This window comes from Lemur catta, chromosome X (genome assembly GCF_020740605.2).
Source record: "Lemur catta isolate mLemCat1 chromosome X, mLemCat1.pri, whole genome shotgun sequence".
Classification (NCBI taxonomy): domain Eukaryota; kingdom Metazoa; phylum Chordata; class Mammalia; order Primates; family Lemuridae; genus Lemur; species Lemur catta.
The window spans coordinates 34,955,531-34,978,087 of record NC_059155.1 but is presented as its reverse complement, the minus strand read 5'-3'; the positions used below and the strand labels follow the sequence as shown (position 1 = coordinate 34,978,087).

The 22,557-nt window shown below is 40.8% G+C and overlaps 1 protein-coding gene across 1 annotated transcript; it reads right to left on the bottom strand.

Moving 5' to 3' along the window:
* Window positions 1-3,271: 3,271 nt before the first annotated feature.
* Window positions 3,272-19,377, bottom strand: ZNF449 (zinc finger protein 449). Its single transcript, XM_045538366.1, has 5 exons — window positions 19,315-19,377; window positions 16,720-17,171; window positions 14,775-14,979; window positions 6,435-6,548; window positions 3,272-6,241 (listed from the first exon to the last, which is right to left on the bottom strand). The coding sequence occupies exons 2-5, from the start codon at window positions 17,071-17,073 to the stop codon at window positions 5,358-5,360; spliced, it is 1,557 nt and encodes a 518-aa protein (XP_045394322.1). The 5' UTR covers window positions 17,074-17,171; window positions 19,315-19,377; the 3' UTR covers window positions 3,272-5,357.
* Window positions 19,378-22,557: the final 3,180 nt, after the last annotated feature.

Below are 22,557 nucleotides of genomic sequence, written 5' to 3'. Positions count from 1 at the left end.
CACTATCTACTGCTGTGTAACAAACCACTCCAAAGTTCCACAGTGTAAAACAATAGCTTTGTTATTGTGCTCTCAAATTCTGTGGGTTAGGAATTCAGACAGGGAACAAGGGGGGATGGCTCTTCTCTATCCAGGATGTGTAGGGCTGTGCCTGGGATGACTCAAATGCATGGGGCTGGAACTGCTGGAACTGGAGGATTCACTTCTAAGATAAAATGGGATGGCTGGGATGGCTGAAGGACAGGCTTAGTTAAGACTAATTACCGGAGAGCCTAGATGTGGCCTCTCCACATTGGTAGTCTCAAAATAGTCAGACTCCTTACATGGGATCCAAGAACAAGTGCTTCTAGTGAACAAGAAGGAAGCTGCAAAGTCTTTTATGACCTCACCTTACAAGCAACACAGTATCGCTTTTGCTGTGTTCCTTTAGTATTAGTCCTAGTCCTGCCTAGATTCAAGGCCAGGGGACATAGACTCTACCTCTTGATAGGAAGACAGGCAGATAATTTGGAGGCATGCTTTAAAACTGCCACAACAGGTGAAGAAGTAAAGACTTGGAGACTTTGCCAAGGTCATCCATTGCTCAGCTTGAAAGTGGAGGAATTCAGTTAAGGATTGCAGACTTCCTTCTCTCTTCCCTCTTCCCTTGGTGTGTGTAGGGGGTGGAGCACCCTGCAAGTAACATCTTAAGAAGAGGGACTCCACTGTGCCCAGGATGAACTGTACTATCTCAGGAGATAAGGCAGTGCAAGTGTTTCCTTCCACTCTAGGCTAAGGTGAGGAGCCTCTAATTCTTCACTGTTCACCCTCTGCTTTCCCACTTTCATACGAAGGTAACCTAGTTGGGAAGTGATGACTAAAAAATTACTATAGAATATATTTCAAAGTAGGAGTAAACAGACCTTTCCCAGGATCAACAGGTACAGTCTGATCTTCTGGAAAACCTCAAATTTTAGAGTTTTGAAGTCATCTCCAGTAATTCATACATTTATATTCTTGTATTATATTAGGTGATATGGGTGTTCATTAAATGTAAATATTTACTTAAAATATATCAACATTTTTGAAATATTTTACTATCTTAGGATCCTTTAAAAAATGTGAACTTAGGTCTTGTTAGGCCTCTGAGAAGTCCTTTCTGACAAGGCAAGTTGGAAAAAACTAGGTAGAAGCAAATCTATACATCACTCAGGGGAGAAAGGGATCTATCACCAACCCCTATCCCAGTGGTTCAAGTTACAGGATTGGGGGCTGAGTAAACTAATTATTAATGCCAAGGAGAAGCTGAGGTAAGCTTTCTTCCCAACTCATTCCACATCTGTTACAGAAGACTAGAAAAGCAGCAGCAGGGGGCTGGGTCCAGGCTTAAGTGTAAGCTTTGATTATTTATGAAAATAATTAGGCTGGGCACGGTGGCTCACACCGGTAATCCTAGCACTCTGGGTGGCCACGGCAGGAGGATCGCTTGAGGTCAGGAGTTCGAGACCAGCCTGAGCAAGAGAGAGACCCCATCTCTACTAAAAAATAGAAAAAATTAGCCAGGCATGGTGGTGCATGCCTGTAGTTCCAGCTACTCGGGAGGCTGGGGCAGGAGGATCACTTGAGCCCAGGAGTTTGAGGTTGCTGTGTGCTAGGCTGACGCCACAGCACTATAGCCCAGGCAACAGAGCAAGACTCTGTCTCAAAAAAAAAAAAAGAAAGAAAGAAAGAAAAAGAAAAGAAAAGAAAAGATTCAGCCCATATCAGTAGGGTAGAAATGAGAGCATTTAGGGAATAAAGATGATACAGTTTCCTGGAGATGCCCAAGATTTTTTCTTGGGGATGCTATGGTAACTGCAGGTGCAAGATGATAAAGTATAAGAACTCTCTTCTCCCACCTGATGGTGAGCCACTTGGGGGCTGGTTACCCTGTGTATTTCCTATTTTCCTGGGTTTTAGCCAAGACAACATCCTTGGCACACTATAAAACAATCCCTGCTGATTCAGAAGGTTCATAGTTTGCATAAACCTCACAGTGCCCCCTGAAGATTCTCTCTGCTTTCAGGACAGACAACTATGGAATCCTTAGGAAGAGCATTCTCAGCCTGGTTGGAAGAGGCTAGGTATCTTCTAGCCTCCTGTTTTTACTGCCTGACTCAGTACCCAGGCACCTATTAACAATTGCTATATAACATCCATAGAACATAACACCGCTCCACCCCCGAAAACCTCTTACCAAGGGAAGGGGAAGTACAAAAGTGCAGGGGGGAAGAGTAGGGTACAACCCAATCTCTCTGTCACTTCCCCTTCACAAACACCAAGAATAAACCTAAAAAAATTAAAGTAATTGAGAGAGCCAAGACTGTATTCTAAATTTGTGACCTACAGATAGGACCCTATTTTCTAGGCTCTTTAGGATGCTCACCAAATTTTATGAAATTTAAGTCTTTAAAAAAACCTAAATGAGCTTTAGAAGCAGAAATAGAATGACTTATTTTGTAATCATAATGTAGTAAAACCAAAAAATAAGAGAAAAATGGCAACATTTACAGCTCTTGGGTCAAAGAGAAAGTATAATGAAAATTACAGTAACAATTTTGAAATAATCAGTAAGAACATTATATACAAAAATCATGGAATGTGACCACAGCCATACTTAGGAAAAAAATCCATGGTTTTAAACGCTTTTATCATTAAACTACAAAGAATGAAAATACAATATGCTGGATATTTATTGAAAGCTTACACTGTGTAAGGTCTGAACAAAATATATTTTATTTAATCTTCATAGTACTTATGGGTTGTGTACTGTTTTTTACCGTTCATAGTAGTTAGGAGGTGAGTACTATATTTTGTTCTTATCTTTTTGAAATGCTCAGAAGTATAATTAGGAATACCCATGCAATGTTATAACTATCTTAGCTGTTTCCAAGAACTATTTCACATGTTTCTTGATTCAATGCCACAAATATTTATTAATGCTTATTATCTATAGGGCACTGTAACAAAGAGATGAATACTAGATGCTCTCTACCCTGTAAAAATCTAGTCATGCGTGTTTGATATAGATGGAGGGGAGGATGGTACTCATACTAAGATTGCAACTAACACGACTTGCTAAAATTGACTGTAGTAAATGCTAAAGATAATGCATAATCACAGCGCCATGGTTACAGAGAGAAAAGTGATGCCAACTTGGGATGGTGACAGGAATCAATTGCCGTGCTTGTTGCCACTGTTTAGGGAAGCAGCTCTAAGTTGTTCAAACAATTAATGCAAGTGAAGCAGGAAGAACATATACATTTCCACTTTATTAAAATATTGCATAAATACAGAGCAGTTGGGCACATCCATTCTAAGGCACTGTTCTGGTTTGAATGCAATTCCACAAGAGAGAAAAGAGAAGCCATTACATTCGATATTTTTCATCTTTACATTCAGACTCCTCCCATATTACATGTTTATTGCTACTGGGATCTCAACTTTAACCCCAGACTTATAGCAGCATCATATAGGGACCTGGATGACAAGAATTACAGACACATCCTGGGTCTAGCACTTAATATGATTTGGCACTTAATTACAAACTCTCTTGCATTGCTCTCTACTTGTTTCCCAACTCTTGTTTAGCTAAAGATATTATAAACTCTTTATGACCCTGACCCATGAATTATATTTCTTTACTAGATTTCATTAAGCCTAGAACAGGACTAGTTAGACACATAGTAGACAGTCCCAAAATACTTATATGGATATCACTTTCAAGAACTTCAATGCAATAGAAGAGATATACTTTCCCTAATTGTAGTTCAAGGAAAGGGTGACTGGATAACTTCATAAAAGAAAAATGCTTGCATGTCCTATTTCTTATATTTTTTAACAAGGAACTAGGCTCAATGAATATTTTCACGTGTTAACAGGTTTAATTGACAATGAGAATTTTTCCTTTGCTACAGAAATTTGGGTTGTCACTATAATTATATGAGAATATTTATATAAGTAGCAACATGTGTGTGTGTGCACGTGTGTGATTATAAGTAAAATTTAAAGAGGTTGAGAATCACTGGGCAACTTATAAATTATCTGAATTAGTGACCCTCACCTCCTTCAAATGATATGTGTATATGTGTGTGTGCATGTGTATGTGTATTATATAAAAGATATATATGTTTCAAGAATTTTTCATAACACCCTTAAAACAACTGGAAATAACTAGGTTTGGGAGCAACAGGACTATAGTGAAAGTTATAGAAATATTTGTTTAAGGCAGTGTGTTTCAAGGGATATCTACAGAGTACTAGTTCCGTGGGTTATTATTGGCTGTACATGGAAAAGGTTCTGGGATCAAATAAGTTTGGAAGACATTGAGCCAAAAGAGGTGCTTTTTCTCTCTTTACTAGAGGACCTTTCAGAGATTCTCATGTGCTGATGTGCACTATGAATCTAGGAAGGGGAAATAGGAAGCAACTCCCAAACTTATTTGCAGAATGCCTTGTAGCACTAAGCGTTCTATGACACATACTTAGGGAGACACTGAATTAAAGAATGGGTAAAATTTAAAAAGGATTGAAAGACATATGACTGAATACCAAAGGAGAGTGAAAAGCAATGGACACTGGTTTTTCAATCTAAATAAAATTAGATTCTATTAATACTTGTACAACTTCAACTGTCAAGTAGATTCTTCCAGACATAGAGCTTACTTACTCTGTGAACAAAGTAAATTACCAAATTAATACTCTGCTTTAAGTAGCATTACAAGAGATTACCAACTAAGCAGACTAGCAAAATTCATAAGGGTTAAAATCTTAATTTCTTTAATCATAAAAAATTTAAATAGAAATAACCCAGTTCTTACCCAGAAAATGACATCTCCTTCATCATTTTGTTCCTGACACATTTGTATTGACAAAATTTACTGTCTCTTTGCCACATGGGGCACATCTAAAGTTTTGAATGAATATAATCATCTTTAATAATGACTGCAGAATAATTATGGTACTGCTATAATAGCTATGTCATATAGACAGGATTATCCATTATATTGACTGACCTTACTCCTGAAAGGATTGTCATTATTTACATGCTTTATGCTTATACCTATGATATGGTTGCGTTGGAACACAAAATTTTTCATTGTAATAAAAAAATAAGAGTTGTGCAGACAGAATAAATCAAATCTAGGAAAGCTGCAAGAATAGGTAGATACTATAGAACTTATATGCCCTGGAAGACAGGTTTTAAAAATAGCAAAAAAAGAAAAAAAAAACTGTTCTCATAAGCTTAAACAAAAGCTTCCAAGACAAACTGGCTGCTGCAGGTTAAGATATTTTTGAGTTTGTGTCAATTTCTGTAGGACCTGCTTCCCTTAGCAATTCTTAAAGCAATCCTTTAAAGTGAGTGACTTGGTGCATAATAAGGCCTGCTCTCTGTCTGAAGCTTTTAGAACAATGAGTACACTTGTATGGCTTCTCCCCTGTATGGATTCTTAAATGAATAACTAGGCTTGGTCTCTGTCTAAAGCTTTTCCCACAATAATTACATTTTAAAGGTCTCTCTTCAGTATGCGTTCTCTGGTGCAAAGTAAGAGCTGTCAATCGACTAAAACTTTTTCCACAATTATGACATCTATGAGGTTTTTCACCTGTATGAGTTTTCAGATGTCTTTTAAGACTTGATCCATGACAAAAACTTTTCCCACACTCAAGGCATTTATATGTTTCTTCTTCAGAATGTGTTCGCTGGTGCCCAATGAGGTGTGACCGCCGAGTAAATCGCTTTTTACATACAGTGCATTCATAAGGTCTCTCCCCTGTGTGAAGTCGTTGGTGTCTATAAAGGTCTGAACTACGAAGGAATCTTTTCCCACATTCAGGACATTTGTGAGGTTCCTCTCCTGAATGAATTATCTGGTGCCCTGTAAGTTGTGACTTCCGAGCAAAACATTTTCCACACTGAGGGCATTGGTGAGGTTTCTCTCCTGGACTCTTTTTCTTATGGGGTCTAGGGTTGAGAGGTTCTTCCACATTGGAGCTCTCAGCTGTCTCTCCTAGAGGGGGGTTCTGATGCTCTACAAGTTTTGTTAAATCTGTCTGTAAATCCTCTGGGGGAGGTTCCCATTGGTTTTCTAATTGTACATAGTCTTTTTGCAAAATGGGACCCTCGAGAGCATTCCCCTCTACAGTTACAATAAATGGATACATATTCTCCAGTTTTTTCTGTTTTGAAGGATCTTCTTCATTTTCTATCCCGATCTCAAAACCTGAGAGAAGAAATAGAAATTTCACATGTCATTGTGTTCCACAGAGAAAACAAAGTGAGGGAAAACAAACAGTTATGTTAAACCACTAGTAGGAATACAGGAATTCCTAAATAGAATTCCAAACTCTTTACCCTGATTACGGTTGAATTTTTCTTTTCTTTATTCCCTAGTATATCAATGAACAATTACTTACCTATCTTGGAATCAAGTAATTGTTTCATTTCTTTGGACTCTTGTAATTCCTTCACCCATGGCTCTTCTCTGTGGTCCAATGGGAAGTTCACGTCAAGCTTTGGTAATGGATATCCTGGCCAAAGAAAGATGGGAAGCATGATAGTTTGGCTCATCAAAAGTTTTCCCAAAATTTAGGCTGATTTCTTGGGCACGTGGCCTCTTCATATGTACTTTCTTCTCAATTACTATTATTTCACCCAGAGTCTCTTACAAGAGGCTTTTTTTTAAAAAAAATGATAAGAACAAATTGCTCAATTCAAGGCTATTCTCCTCTAATTTTTGGAAGGTGAGTGAATCAACTGTGTGCTGAAATCAATGCACTAAATCACTTCTGCATCTATTTTGATAATAGATTTATTTAAGTTAGAGCTAAAATATGAAGTAAATCTTCATAACATTTTGGCAAATTTCTTCATAAAGTTTGAACACTGCTATTGAATGCCAAATGAAGAGAGAGATAAAAGTAGGAGTTATGAAACTGTTTACTGGAATAATTTCAGTTAAGACTTTCAAATTAAAGGAAATTGAACTGGGCTGGCAACTGGCAAAAACAGTCTTTATGTTTGTTTCAGTTGAAGTCTAGAAGTAGATTCTCTTAAAATTAGCCGAAATGACTATCAAACAGTATTTTTAACTGTCAGTCTAAGGACAACCAGATGAAGTTTCTAACTACACACTCTCCTCCCCTGTCTGACCACCCCTGTCTTCACTGACAGCCACTGTGGCTTATGTCCTCTTTTCTATGCCTCTTCCTCTCCTTCCTCCTCTCTGGCCAAGTTTGCTGGTCTTCAGTGAAATGTGGGTTGTAAATTACTGATTTGAGATCCAAACATAGGCTGATGTTTAAATATTAACATTATGAAAATGACATTAGGAATTTAGTTTGACTAGTAATAGTCTGAAGGAAAATTTAAATTTCAGAACATTATATCAAGACATAGGAAGTGGACTAAAATACCTTATTTTTCATGAAAAAATTATATTTCCGTTTTAAGATTAAGAAACAAAATATGAATTTCAAATAAAATATTGTTTAAATTCACTATTTCATTTTTGTTTGGATTTCAAAGCTAAGAGTTAAATAAAAGGGCGATACAGAACAGGTCAAATAAAACTGGAGGTCATGGATCAAAGCTGCCATGAAATTAAAGAGGGAGCAAACTGAAACTTGGAGGAGCAGAGTATCAAAGGCTTAAGTGTAAAATAGTGATGTAAAATCTAGATGTGGGGAGGAATACTTCCAGAAGTATTCCAGAAGATCTCTGCAGACCCACTTCTCAGTGAAACTGGTAAGAATTTGTAAAAAATGAAAAACCAAGCAAAGTCTCTTGAAATAGTTCTAAGGGCATACAGCAAACAAAGAAACATCTACATGAAATCTACTAAAATTCAGTAAGAACAGCGAGAGTTTGAAGTAGTTGAATCCAAACTGTTCCCTTTATCCCCTTCTCCCACCTCTTCTGCATACTGACAGGGCCAAGAGCCCAGGATACCCTCTCCCCTCAGCTCCCTTTCAGACATCTTTTAGGAATCTCATTATATGCATGTTGGTGTACTTATTGGTGCCCCACTTTTCTCTGAGGCTCCATTCATTTTTTCCTTCTGTTCTTCTGATAGCATAATTTCTATTGATCTGGCTTCAAGTTCACTAATTCTTTCTTTTGACAGCTCAAATCTACTGTTGAGCCACTCCTGTGACTTTTTCATTTCCATTATTATGCTTTCCACTCCACAATTTCCATTTGATTTTTTTTTGTAATTTCCATCTCTTTATTGATATTCTCTACTTAATGTGATATTGTCATCATAACTTCCTTGGCTTCTTTAATCATGGCTTTCTGTAGTTCTTGGAACATATTCATAGTGGCTACTTTGAAGTCTTTCTTAAATCTGATATCTAGTCACTCTCATAAGCAGATTCTGTTGCCTGCCTGTTTTTTTTTTCCAATTTATGGATCACACTTTCCTGTTCACATGTATGTCTCATAAAGTTTTGTTAGAAACTCAACATTTTAGATAATAAATTGTAGCAACTCTACGTCATCCTCCCAAGGACTTTTTATTGTTATTTGCTTGTTTTTTTTCTTGTTGTTGTTTAGTAAATGATTGGATAATTTTAGTAAAATCTATTACACCCAGAAAAGTTAAGCATTGTTAAGCAGCGCACCCCAGGAGGAGGAATATCAGATTAACATTGCTTAACAACATTACCCTGGAACGACAGTTGTTTTTGCAGGGCAGAAGAAAAAAAATATTTAAAGAACTAATGGCCAAAACTCTCCAAATATATTTTTAAAAACATTAAGCTACACACTTAGGAAGCTCAATGAATTCCAAGTAAAATAAGCACAAGAAATTGATAGACATATCATAGTAAAGACTCTAAAAGCCACATAAAAGTATAAGCCTTGAAAGACAGCAAGAGAAAAATGACTCATCACTTATAAGTGAGTTCTTATAAGATTAAAACTGAGTTCTCATCAGAAACAATGGAGTAGAGGCTAGAAGGCAGTGGAATAACATATTCAAAGTGCTCAAAGAGAAATGAAAACTGTCAACCATGAATCTTATATATAGAAATCTTGAAAAATAAGAACAAAGTTGGGGCTCTCACACTTTCAGATTTCAAAACTTACTACAAAGCAATGATAATCAGGATAGTGTGGTACTTCCATAAGAACACACATATAGGTCAATAGAATAGAAATGAAAGTCCAGCAATAAATGCATATACCTGTGGTCAACTGGTTTTTGACAAGGGTCTCAAGGACATTAAATTTGAAAAGAATAGCCTTTTCAACAAATCATGCTGAACAACTGGATGTCCATATGAGAAAAAAGTATTATTTGGACCCCTACCTGACACCCTATTAAAATTAATTGAAAATGGATCAAAGTCTTAAATCTAAGAATTAAAACTATAAAACTCTTAGATGAAAACATAGGAGCAAATTTTTGTGACCTTGGATTAGGCAATCAGTTTCTTATATATGACATCAAAAGCACAAACAACAAAACACAAACACAAAACAGTTAAATTTGACTTCTTTGAAATTAAGAAAAGTCTTTTGTGTTGCAAAGAACACTATGAAAATGAAAAGACAGCTTACAGAATGGGACAAATTATTTGCAAATCATATATCCAATAGGGGACTTCTATATAGAATATACAGTTGACCCTTAAACAACATAGGTTTGAACTGTATGGATCCACTTATACATGGATTTTCTTCCCTCACCCTCCACCACCCCTCAGACAGCAAGACACTTCCCATTCACCTTTGATCCATCTCCCTCCTTTCAGACCTCAGTTCCCATCCTTTACTCTTATGTATTGAATAAAATGTCACTACTAATGCTGAATGAAATGAACACTTATTTAAAAAGGTTTCCACAGATGTTAGTCCTATTTCTGTCTGCTAACATGGTAAGAACATCTACGGCTCCTACATAGCAAAGCTAAGTGAAGGTGAGCAGAAGTTGGCACTCATATGTTGTGGTGGGAGAATAAATTGGTACAATAATTTTGAAAGACAATTTAACACTATCTATTAACGTTTAAATGCCCATTAACTAACTGATCCTACTTTTAGAAATTTATCCTATCAACACCTGCATATACATGTGCTCGTGGCATGTTTTTTAGCTTGCCTCTGTGGCTTCTGGGTCAATGTCAAATGGCAATAAGAAAGCAGACCCTAATGCCTACTTCTGTTAGGCAGCTCTTTATTCTCATTGTAAGCTATCGTCAAGGCTACTATTACCACTGGATGAGTGGTTTTGCAGTAACAGAAGAAACATCAACTATTGGTCAATTGGTAAAAAAAAGACAGCACCTAAACTCTACTTCTAAGAGCTCCAGTTTTTTTTAGCTCCCACGTTAGTAAGATATGCAAAGAAATGATACATTTTTGAGGTGATAGATATGCTAGTTACCCTGATTTGATCATTACACAGTGTATATACATACCGAAATATCACTCTGTATCCCATAAATATGTACAATTATTACATGTCAACTAAAAATGAAAGAGAAAAAAAAAAGAAGGGCCCTACAAAGATAGAAAACAAAGCCAGTAACCTTAAATTTAATTACGTCTTCTGTTTTTGAGACTATAGTCCAGAACATTGGTTTTCCAGTGACAATTCATGTTGCCCAGGATGTTAAACTCATCTCCTGGCTATAGCCAAGAGATCCATCATGGGTATATTCTATTTGACCAAATTAAGTGAAGAATTTACTTAAGAAAAATTCACTGAAGAAAATGAACAAAAAGAGATTAGTTTTTCATCTAAAAAACTGAAGTAAAAAGTAAAAGGCCAGTAGGTCCAGAGAAGCATGGGGTACATGTTTATTTTAAAATATGCTCCCAAATTCTTTGATATTCTTCCCTTTGAGGTGGAACTTTATCTTCCTTCCCTTAAGTGTGCGATGGACTTAATGACTCTATTCTCATGAATGGCAGAAGTGGTGGTGTGTGACTAGGTTATCAAAGACATCGTGTCATGCTCCTTGCTTTCTCATGGATCCTTTGCTCTGGTGGAAGCCTGGTGTCGTGAGGACACTCAGGTAGCCTATGGAAAAGTTCTGTTGCTAAGGCACTGAGGCTTCCTGCCAGCCACTGCTGACCTCTTGACAGCAACTACAAGAGAGAGACTCTGAGCCACAGACATCTAGTAAACCCCTCCCCAATTCCTGACTCTCAGAAACTGTGAAATGATAAATACTTTTTCCTTTAAGCAGCTAAATTTTGGGAGTAATTTATTATGCAGCAATAGCTATCCAACACAAAGGGAAAATCAACTGGAGGTTAGTTAACAAAGAAGGTGCTTCACTGATGAATGTTCCCCTCATCCTATATTCAGGAATGCCTTTATTAAGCCCCATTAGCAAAGACTGTGCCGTAAGGGCTCTACTATGCCAAGAAATATCACTATTATAGTTGGGGGTTAGATATTAGTTTATGGTAAATTATTTGGTATAATAGAATAATCTGAAGAAATTTAAGTTACAAGAATATTCTGATGCTTTCTAGGTAGCATTCGTTTACCCTATATTTTACTTTAAATTTTCATCTTTCTCATAGCCTCATCACCAAAAAGATGTGATCTTTGACATTAAATTGAATTAAATTGACATTAAATTAAATGAAAATTCCAAAGCTTTAACAATTGAAAATATGTTCTAATTTTGGTATACTAATTTTGAACTTCACATTTTCAAAGATAAGCACAATATATTTTATATTTTTAGCACCAGTGCCTCCTTGCCTCTTTATTTTTGACTCCAGACATTATAATATTATTGCCTATCTCTAGCATCTAGAGTGTCTGGCATGAATTCAACTAGGGATATTTTTAAGCTTACGTCTTCCTTAGATCACTTTGCATTTTTCACTTCTTTTTTATTTTGCAACAAATGTGTGTGTTTTCAGTTATATTAAATAAATATTGTTAAATAAAAATATATATACAGAATTCATAGATACCCAGCAATCTAATTTTTTGCTGACAGGAAATATTTTCAAACTTTAATATAAAATCCATTGACTTCTTCCATTACTTTTAAATTTCTTCTCTACTCAGCTGACATTTTGTGCTCTCCACTCACTCTTCAATAGAATATACTTCACATAATACATCAATGATATTTTCCTTTTTATAAAAACAGTAAACATTTAAGTAACCTTTAAATAATGGAGCAATAAGCTTGCATCGTTTTGCAAAGCATATTATATCACCTAAAGCAGTGATGAGAATAAGATAATTTCCTCTCCTCTAAATTTGTAATTTTTACTTGATTAATTAATTAATTCTATCTATCCTTTGTTAAATACATTTAATTTCCGTGTGATTTAGAAAAATATTAACACCAAGATTAATATTGCTACTATGTGATCTTTGTACCTGCAATGTTGATAAAAGGAGCAAATTAACATGGAGAACCAGAATGCATATGCAGAAATATTGAAATTAAAATATTATTAGCTAAGTTTTACCACTTGTTCCAGGCACATATACATAAATACAGATATTTTTTTTTAGAATTTCTCAACAGAGTATGAAATGTAGTTAATGTAAAGATATTGGAACCTGACAATATCATATAGTTCTGTGTTGATCACAATATGTAAACATGTACTTGTGGGTTTTTCCTCTTTGTCACCTTTATTTAAAAATATGCTGGAGACCTATAAACACCTCAAATTCCACATGTTCAAATCTAACTCACCTTGACCCACCAAATCTGATCCTCGTCTTATGTTCTCCATGTCAGTGAATAACATTACCACCTACCTAGTTCAATGGCCAGAAACCTGAATTCCATCCTTAACCCTTTCTTCTGCATCACGCTGACACCCAATCACTAAGCCCTATGTTTCACACCTGCTAAGTATCTTCTGAATCAGTTCTTTTCACTTCATCATCACCAATATGCCCCTGCTTTAGAACATCCACCTCTCTCACCTGGATGATGGCAACAACCTACCAAATGGTGTCCCTGCTTCCAGTCACACCCACTCCGAGAGCAGCCACAGTGATCTCCTAAAATATAAATCTGTGTGTATCATTCTGATACTCCGGAACCTTGACTGGTTCCCCACTGCCCTGATAATCAAGTGTGACTTCTCCATGGGGCTGAAAGTTCCTCATGACCCAGGACCCTCCTTCTCTCTCCAGCCTCTACTATTGCCACTCCCACCCCTCTGCTCCTCTCCACCCCTTGCATTGTGGCAGGAGGTCTTCTCTCTCCCTCCTGGCCTTTGCAAATGCTGTCCCTTCTGCCCCCAGCCCTCTGTTCTCCCCACCTGCACCACTCCACAGGCCCACTCCAATTCACCCTGTACATTTCAATTCAGATCCCCCTTCCTCCTGATGTCTTCCCTCTCAGCCAAAGGCTGGTTAGGTGGCCCTCCTCTATGCTCCCCTAGCATCCTACTCCCTCCAACGCACCCTTTATAATCCCACTTTCATCACATACAGCAGCAGTCCCCAATCTTTTTGGCACCAGGGACTGGTTTCATGGAAGACAATTTTTCCAAGGACTATGGGTGCTGGGGATAGAGGGATGGCGAGCGATGAGGAGCAGCTGTAAATACAGATGAAGCTTTGCTCGCTAGCCCACCACTCACCTCCTGCTGCGTGGCCTGGTTTCTAACAGGCCATGGACCGATACCGGTCCACAGCCCAGGGGTTGGGGACCACAGAGATACAGGATACAATGACATAATATGAATCATCCACCAGACTGTAAGCTCCAGGATGGCCAGGGCTACTTTTCTGTCTCATGTGCTACTGAATCTCCAAGGTCTGGCACAGTGCCTGGCTCTTCATAGGTACTCGTATATATTGGCTGAATGAATAAATTCTAAGATGTGGAAAGAAACATAGTTGCTAAGCCTTTGTACTATATTAGTTATTGATGGATCAAACATTTATATTTTATAAACTGGACAGTTCTCTACTTATTTTCATTTCTTATGTCTCTTTTATGGTCTCAGTAATTAATAGTCTCTTCAAAATGCCAACATGTAGAAACTGTGCCTGAGAGAGTCAGGGGAGAGGTTTCTGGACACTCTTAGGCCAATGATTTAATGGTGGGGGTTGGGGCGGGGAGCATTGGTAACAATGCATGAAAACCCTAAGGGAGAATAAAACACAGGAGCCCTGGGGCTATGTGGTCCTGCTGCCTTTCTCCACTTGGACTTTCTCCTTCTACAACTAACCCCTGTGGTATCTGGGGCAGTGATACTCAAACTGTAGTGTGTCTAGCACCCACCTGGAGAGCTTGTTAAATATGCAGCCCAGGCATTCCTGCTGCAGATGGTCTGCTTACTACACTTTGACAAACACCGTACTAGGTTTTGATTTAATGAAGTAGATATTTCCTTTACACAGTGGAAAAAAATAAACTCTCTTAAAGGAGCTGAAGAGAGTATATTACTAAAGTATCAAGTTTGAATGAGGCTCTTATGCCATAAAAGCAACTGAAGAGGACACAAAAGTGCCCTCTGGACCCATAACATCACAGATCCCACTGTTTAACTTTTACCAGGAAAAAATCAGCCCTAATCCAGAGTATACAAACACCTATGGTTTTCCTATGTAACATGATCAGTCAAAAGCTTCCTGAGAAGGATCATTAGTTTAAGGGGTTCCTAATCCTATTCTATCCAAAGTGCTTTGTTTCCTGCCATTCCCAGAGAGATTTCCTCCCCTTCCGCTTTATCTGAGTAGTCCATTTCCATTGAGCACTCAAAACAGAAACAAAAGAAAGGAAAGAAGACCCTTGCCTTACCAGGGTCCAGAAAGGGCTGGCATTCCCCAGCAGCACCATAGTTCAGCTCCTGCGGCCCTGCTTGTGGGATCCACGTCTCTGCCACTGGGGTCTCCTGGGCTGGTCCCATTACCTGGAGTGCAGGTGACTCCAGGTGCATGTTTGGTGGCATGTGTGCTGTTCCCACTGGTGCCAGTTCTTCCAAGAGCATGTCATGCATATCAACCTGGGGGAAATACCAAAACTCATCACTCTAAAGTCTAGACCAGCACTATCCAGTAGAACTGTAAAGACAACCATACATGTAATTTTAAATTTTGTAGTGCCCATATGAATAAAATTTTAAAAGGTCAATCTTAATAGTATGTATTACTTAATCCAATGCAAGCTATCAGGATTTCAATGTGTAATCAATATAAATAATTATCAGTGAGATAGTTCACCTGCTTTTTTTTCACATCAAGTCTTCTGCACGTAGTGTATGTTTCACACTTACACCAAATCTCAATTTGCACTGGCTACATTTCAAGTGCTCAAGAGCCACACACATGGCTAGTAGCTACTAGGCAGGACACATCTAGACCATACAAAGATAAGATCTTATATAGTAAACAAAAGCAAGAAGATGAGAAAGGAAGAGAAATCACCAACCCATGGTCTCTAGGGAGGCAGGAAACTTTGGAAGACTCCCGTTCAGGCCAGCTACCTGTCCTGAAGCTAACAGCTGCTGCAGAGCACCCCCCCGACAAGATCAGACTGCCCTGATGCCCATCCGGAAGCTCCTGCTCCTTTCCCCTAGAGACACTGCCTTCTGCTCAGCCATGGCACTCCCCAAGCAGAGATTTCATGTGGTGGTTCTGAACAGTGGGCAGTGCCACCACCCCCACCCAGAGTTCTGGATATGCTGGCAGGTGGTAGCTATCAGAATTTAGTGGGCCACACTTCACAATGCAGAATTGTTCCAGATCCCTACTGTGGAATGTCCCCCTTGAGTATTTATGTAGTTAAAATGAACCTGTCAAGAATCCTACCCTTTTTGTCAGATAAATACAAAATGTTTTTGTTTTTTAATCTGGGGTGCTTTTTCTCTTTTTTTATTTCAGAATATTATGGGGGTACAAGAGATAAATACAAAATGTTTTTGCATACTTTAGCATGACTTGAATTTCCTACGAATGCACTACTGGGAAAATCAAACGACGACTGTAATACTTACTGTTCAGATTTACCAAAATTCGTATGTCATTTTGGAAAATCACATGACAAGCAGCAACACTGCTCACAGTACGTGAATTGTCTGTGATCAGCACTTGATCAGTCTGAATTTCTGGCTGCCACATCATAGCGATTCTGAGCAAAGATGCAGGCATCTGACAACTTCATGATATTTAGTCAAGTCCAAACATGTATATGCAGAAATGCATATTAGTTTATAACAAACTATGTTCCTTTTCCTTTATATCTCTCCTAGACTCTACTTGACTCAGAGTTGGCAAACTTTTTCTGTAAAGAGCCAATAATAACTAATTTTGGCTTTGTGGGCCACATTCATTTTTAGTTCTCCTTCTTCCTCTCTTTTTAAGAACAACCCTTTAACAAGGTAAAAACCACTATAAGCTCACAAGGTATACAAAAACAGGCCATGGCCAGATTAGGCCTGTGAGCCATAGAGCAATATAGTGATGCTTTTGTTTGATGAGTACAGGTGGGTTATGTTATCTTTCAATTTCATTTAAGAATAGTACCGGGGACATTATACACTATCTATTATAGAAGGGGAATTGTGTCTGACAGGGATAGAAGCAACTGACCCATGTGCTGTTTCCAGCAGAGGGGAAAAATGAAAGGGACTGTGGGGAAATCCTAGGGCTGGGGAATCACACAGAGACAAAATGTCTGGTCAAGTCCTAGCTGCCTCGGCTATTTCCTCTGGGCTAATTACAAAGATCTTGAACTCTTATCTTACCTGTTGCTCTGGTATCTCAAGTTCTCTCTGTAAGTCTTCTATCAGTGACACAACTCTTTCTCTATTCTCTGGGCAGTGTTCCCTCACCCAGGTCTCTATCTCCGTGGGCAGGATGGTTAGGAATTGCTCCAATACCAGCAGCTCCAGGATTTGTTCCTTAGAGCGCACCTTTGGCTTCAGCCACTGACAGCAAAGCTCCCAGAGTTTGTTGAAAGCCTCATGTGGTCCAGCTGCTTCTCTGTACTGGAACTGCCTGAAGCGCTGACGAAAGACTTCACAATCAGTATCATACTCTTGAAACACAGAGCCCTGATTCAAGGAGGCCTGGATTGCACAACCCAGGGCCACAGCCATCGCCCCCTTCCAGCAGTGTACAGTTTATCTGGGGCCTGAACTCAGATTGTAGTTCGTTTCTCTCTGAAATCGTCAGGGGTTGGGGGAGGTACCTACAGCTGAAGACAGGAAAAAATGAGAAAGAAGAAACAACAGTGGTTACAAGAAGGCATATTTACCACCCTTAACTAACTTAAGTTTCACCAAAGCCCTAAAGCAGCAATTAGTAATCTTTCGGGTAGATCTGAGAATCTGATGAAAGCTACAGACTCAGTTCCTAGAAAAATACACATACAGATCCAATTCCACATCCAGTTTCAAAAGCTCACAAAATCTCAAAGCTTATCCATGGACCCTCTAGAACTGTGCTGTCCAATATCGTAGCCATGTGACACTTTAACTTTAGCTAAAAATAAAAATTTAGTTTCTTAGTCATAGTTGATAAATTTCCAGTGCTTAATAGACATCACTGCAGAAAGTTGTATTGGACAGCTCTGCTCTAGAATTCCATGGTCCCAGGCTAAGAACACTTACTTTAAATAAACCTCTATAAATTTGTTAGCATTAACCCCACTCCCAGTTTAACACCACCTGTCCTGTGTTTCTGAATATATATAGGTCTCAAAAGAAACAGAAGAGGAATATTAGCAATATTTTTTAATAAATCTGAAAGTCCATCTAGCTTTAAAGTACCCCTAAATAGCCTTCAATCAAAGTGAACTTAGTGCCATGTTTTGCAAGTGCAGCAACTCATCAATCCTTCATTCTTCTCCATTCAAGGCACGTGTAAGTCAGCCAACATCACTAAGACCCTCATCCTGCCATAGCATTCCCAGTGGCTCTCCTATGAGAAAAATATACTGCAATAGGGGGACCGTTAGGAGTTTGCTCTGCATTTCTAAATAAGGATATTTCTTTAGTTCACACTATGTGCCAGGTACTCTTCTAAGCATCCTACATATATTAGTTCATTTAACCCTCACCCAAGGTTAGGAGCTTGGTACTAGTATTATCCCCTGGATACAAATGCGGGAACTGAGGTTTGAGGCTTAGGGGGACTGAAGAACTTTTCCAAAGTTACACGGTAAATGTCAGAGGAAAATGGTGATGAGGTTAAAACTGACATTCTCCTGCATGTCTAAAAACATCAAAATGTTCTTAGTGCAATCACTGAGGTCACTGAAGTGGTCACATACATGTCTCCATGGGTTTCAAGACCTGTACCTGCCCCTGTGCTATAGGTTCTCTCTCTCTGCATTTGTTGAGACACCTCCTGTAACTATGTTCTTCTCTGGAGGTGATTCAAGGAAAAAATATTCATAACTCTCTTCTGACCCAGTCAATCAAAATTGACACTCTGCCCCCATTTCACCCTTTACCATGATGGTAGCCTGACTTTAGAGGCAGACTGATGGAGGTGTGATAACCTGTTAGCTCTGTGACCCTGACACCCAGTGCTCCTATCTGTTATATGAGGATAAGCACAGCATCTATTTCCTAAAATGTTCTGTGTGGATCCAATTGCATAGAAAGCGAATAGTAGCGTGCCTGGCACAGAAGAAGCACTCAATTAAAGTTTATTGCTTGTCAAGACTCATTCCTAGGAAGCTTCTATTTCCCAGAGTCTAGGCACCTAACCATTCCTGGAGGGCATCCAGGAACAGTGCTGGTTTTGGCCGTGGACCCACCCATTAATCCACTCCAGCCCCACAGCTGGCCGGTCCTCCCCTGACTGACCCAAAACCTTCCACCACGTCTACCAGGGAATTGACCCTCCGGGTTTCCTTTCATCAGCCCTTCCCAGTGAAAAGTTCACTTCACTGTGGGACTAGTGGTTTCTTCCCAAACCTCCCTGCAGTGAATCCTCCCCCACAGGGCCTATGAGTAAAGCGATGTGTGAAAAGAGGGCACTTGGGGAACAGCAAGAGTGACATGTCCCTGAAAAGTCTAAAAGGTGGTTTAAAATCGGATGCTGGTGTCCCAGGAGTGGACCCCGAGCGCTCCTGGGCAACGACGTCCCTTCGCCCAGAGGGGCGCTCTCAGCCCTAGAGAACTCCCAGGAAGGCCCGGTCGAGTCGCAGGGAGCGGCGGCGAGGACCCTAGCCGGATAGGGGCCCGCCGCCCATCGCTCCTCCCGGTGTCCACCGCCCGGGACACAGCTGGAACCAGCCAGCTCGCGTGGCCCCGGCTGGCAAAAGGAGCCCCACTACCCGCGCCCGCGCCCCAGGGACAGCCACGCCCTCTGGCCGCTCCGGGACTCACCGCCTCAGCGCCCACGGCTCTCCCAAGCTCACCGGCAACTGCCCAGGGCGCAGGCGCGGGGCTACGCAGCCGACTACAACTCCCGGCAGGCCGCCCGCCGCCCGCCGCGCTGTGCGGCCACAAGGATGCTGACGTGGGAGGGGCTGGGACTCTTCCTGGCTTCCAACCAGCCTCAAGCTGTTTTGGAGATGTTCCCATTTCCGGTCTAAGCGCTTCTTGGTCCCAGGGTGTCGGGTGGGGCGAACCCGGGGTCGTGGTCCAAGTGAGAGCTTCTTCTCATCAGTCTTTGAGTAATTGGAGCAAGTGGGAACCTCCTTTAAATCTGTTATGACCTGATCAGTGATTCTCAAACCTGTGTGGGGAGAATTTCGTAGGAGAGCTTGTTAAAAATTCAGATTTCTGGGCTTTCCCCAACACCGTAACGTATTGAATCTCGCATGAGCTTGGGGATTCGCATTTTAATAAACTTTCCTGGGGATTCTGACTCTGGTCTGCCCGCGGGTCACAATGGCTTTGGGTTTGTTTCTTAGTTTCCTCTCTTGAAGTCCTGCGCTTGGAATCTAGCGACCCCGCCCATTCCTTACTGCCTTCAACAGCCACCAGAGGTCTCTCTGGTCTTAGGGTTTGCCCATTAGCCCCGCCTCTTGCCTTCCAATTGGTCCCTCAATGATCCCGCCCCAAAGGCAAGTTTTCTCTTCTGATTGGTCAGCGGGTGGCGAGACCCGATCCAATGGCCGCCAGATGCAATGGTGTCTTTTGGGAAATGTAGTCCTCACGTTGGTCCATAAGATGGCATTGTTGGTTTGTGGACACCAAACTTTAGTGCTAGGACTTCTTGCATTGTGCCTGGGATCTGGTACTGCGTGGGTCCAAGACAGGAGAAAGCTGCCTGCTCTTGTGCCTCTGGAGGCCCTAGTGGAAATGATCTGGGCAACAGGCGCTGCAGCATCCCGGGCCCACTTGTGGCAAGCTACTGGAGACAGCTCTGCCCGGCGTGGAGTTGGGCTTATCGGCTGGAAATTGAAGCCCTGGCACACCGACTCCTGCCGAAGCCGACATTTTTCTCTCTGGACCCCAGGCGCCTTCGCTGGTGGGCTCAGCTGGTTTGGGGGCCAAGGGGGCCCGGGAGCCTGGCAGTGGCACTTGGCCTGGGCTTCCACGAGCAGAAAGGGCTCTTGTGATAGTGAAACCGCGGGAGTTCCTGCACCTAGAGTCAGGAACTTCTCCTGTCCTTGCCCGACGTAGGGCCCAGCCTGGAGGCCTCCCACCTGTACTTCTGAGGGTTCTGCTTCCAAAAGGCTGCTGATCCCTCAGGCGGCTCCTGGAGCCTTGCTATGGGAGGCTTTGGCCTGAGATGCACCATATAGAGTAGATCTTGGAGTTGCTGGGTGTTGGAGCAGTTACTGACCATCCTGTCCCGGGAGAGCCATGGTAGGATGCAGAAGCTGCAACCAGAGAGCTACGAAGAAGTTGTGATTCTTTTAAAGTATTTAATATATGTATGACTTTTTAAGTGAGATCTTGTGAGACTGAGGAAATAGGTGAGAGGGAGGTTTTGTCTGCGATTTGGTTGGTTCGTAGGACTGAGACATCTCTCTGTCATCGTTCCCTATTCATATTTTCTTCATTGCCCTGAGTAGGCTTTACACGGACCAGTGATTTTTTTTTTTTTTTTTTAGTCTCATCTGGAACATTTGTCCTCTAGATTTCCCTTCCAAGTGCAGTGAGGAGTGTGGTATTGCTTTTGGCTTCCACAAGGAGGCAGTGTCACTGCCATAGTTAGTGTCAGCTGTGGCGTTAGCTCAAAGGCAGCTTTTCAACTCCTGGCTCTGCTGCCTACTAGTTATGCTACTTTGGGCAAATGACTCTTTCTCGCTGGGCCCCGCTTTCCCCATTGGTAAAATGTCCTTCTGCAAGTTGTTAGGGGGATTAAAGGGAGGGCAGCGTGTACATGTTGATCACACTGCTGGCACACGGTGCTTGAAACTGTGGACCGTTGTTATGTTAGGGGCAGCAGTCAGATCTCTGCAGAGCTGGGTCTCAGTTAAATGTGAACTTAAAAACAGTTTGGGCCGGGCGCGGTGGCTCACGCCTGTAATCCTAGCACTCTGGGAGGCCGACGCAAGTGGATCGCTGGAGGTCAGGAGTTCGAGACCAGCCTGAGCAAGAGTGAGGCCCGTCTCTACTAAAAATAGAAAGAAATTATCTGGCCAACTAAAAATATATATAGAAAAAATTAGCCGGGCATGGTGGTGCATGCCTGTAGTCCCAGCTACTGGGGAGGCTGAGGCAGTAGGATCGCTTAAGCCCAGGAGTTTGAGGTTGCTGTGAGCTAGGCTGATGCCACAGCACTCACTCTAGCCCGGGCAACACAGCGAGACTCTGTCTCAAAAAAAAAAAAAAAAACAGTTTGGCACTGACACTTTGAGGTCATTGCCCCCAGGGCCACCCAAGTTAGCTTGTCTAGTCTCAAGGAACAGGAGCATGTGGAGAAGGGGGAGAGGGACAAAAGACCTATGGGGGACACGTGTGTACTGGAATGGGCCCCTCCACACACAACCACAGACACACATTCACTCATGGACGTGGCATCAAAAAAACCTCGAGTTTAAAGATCCCTTTCTCTTGTTGTATCCAAAGGGACAGACTGTGATTTCCTGTTGAAGGTTTGCCCTGAGATTCTTGTAATAATTTCCCTTTCTACTGTGCCCTGTTCGCATGAAAAGTGATGGCAAGTTAGTTCCTAGATCACAAATCATGGGCTGGGAGCAGAAGTGCTTTTGGAAGAGCCTGTGCCTTAGGAAACAGCATGAAAGTCACTGAGTCAACTGGATACTGAGATAAAACTGGAGCCAATGGTTACTGAGAGATAGCCTAAAATGTATAATAGTTGCTACTTTTTGTTAGTAGGTCCAATCAGCATATCATCAATGTAACAGACTAGTGTGTTGTCTTGTGTAAGAGAAAGGTGATCAAGATCACTTCAAACTAAATTCTGACATAGAGCTGGAAAATTGATATACAGTACTCCTGAGGTAAGACAGTGTAGTATATTGCTGGTCTTGCCAGCTGAAAGCAAACTAGTTATTGAGAAAAAAGCATTTTCAAGATCAATAGCTGCATACCAGGGTCCAGGGGATGTATTAATTTGCTCAAGCAATGAAACCACATCTGGAGCAGCAGCTGCAATTGAAGTCACCACCTGATTAAGTTTACAGTGATTCACTGTCACCTTCCAAGATC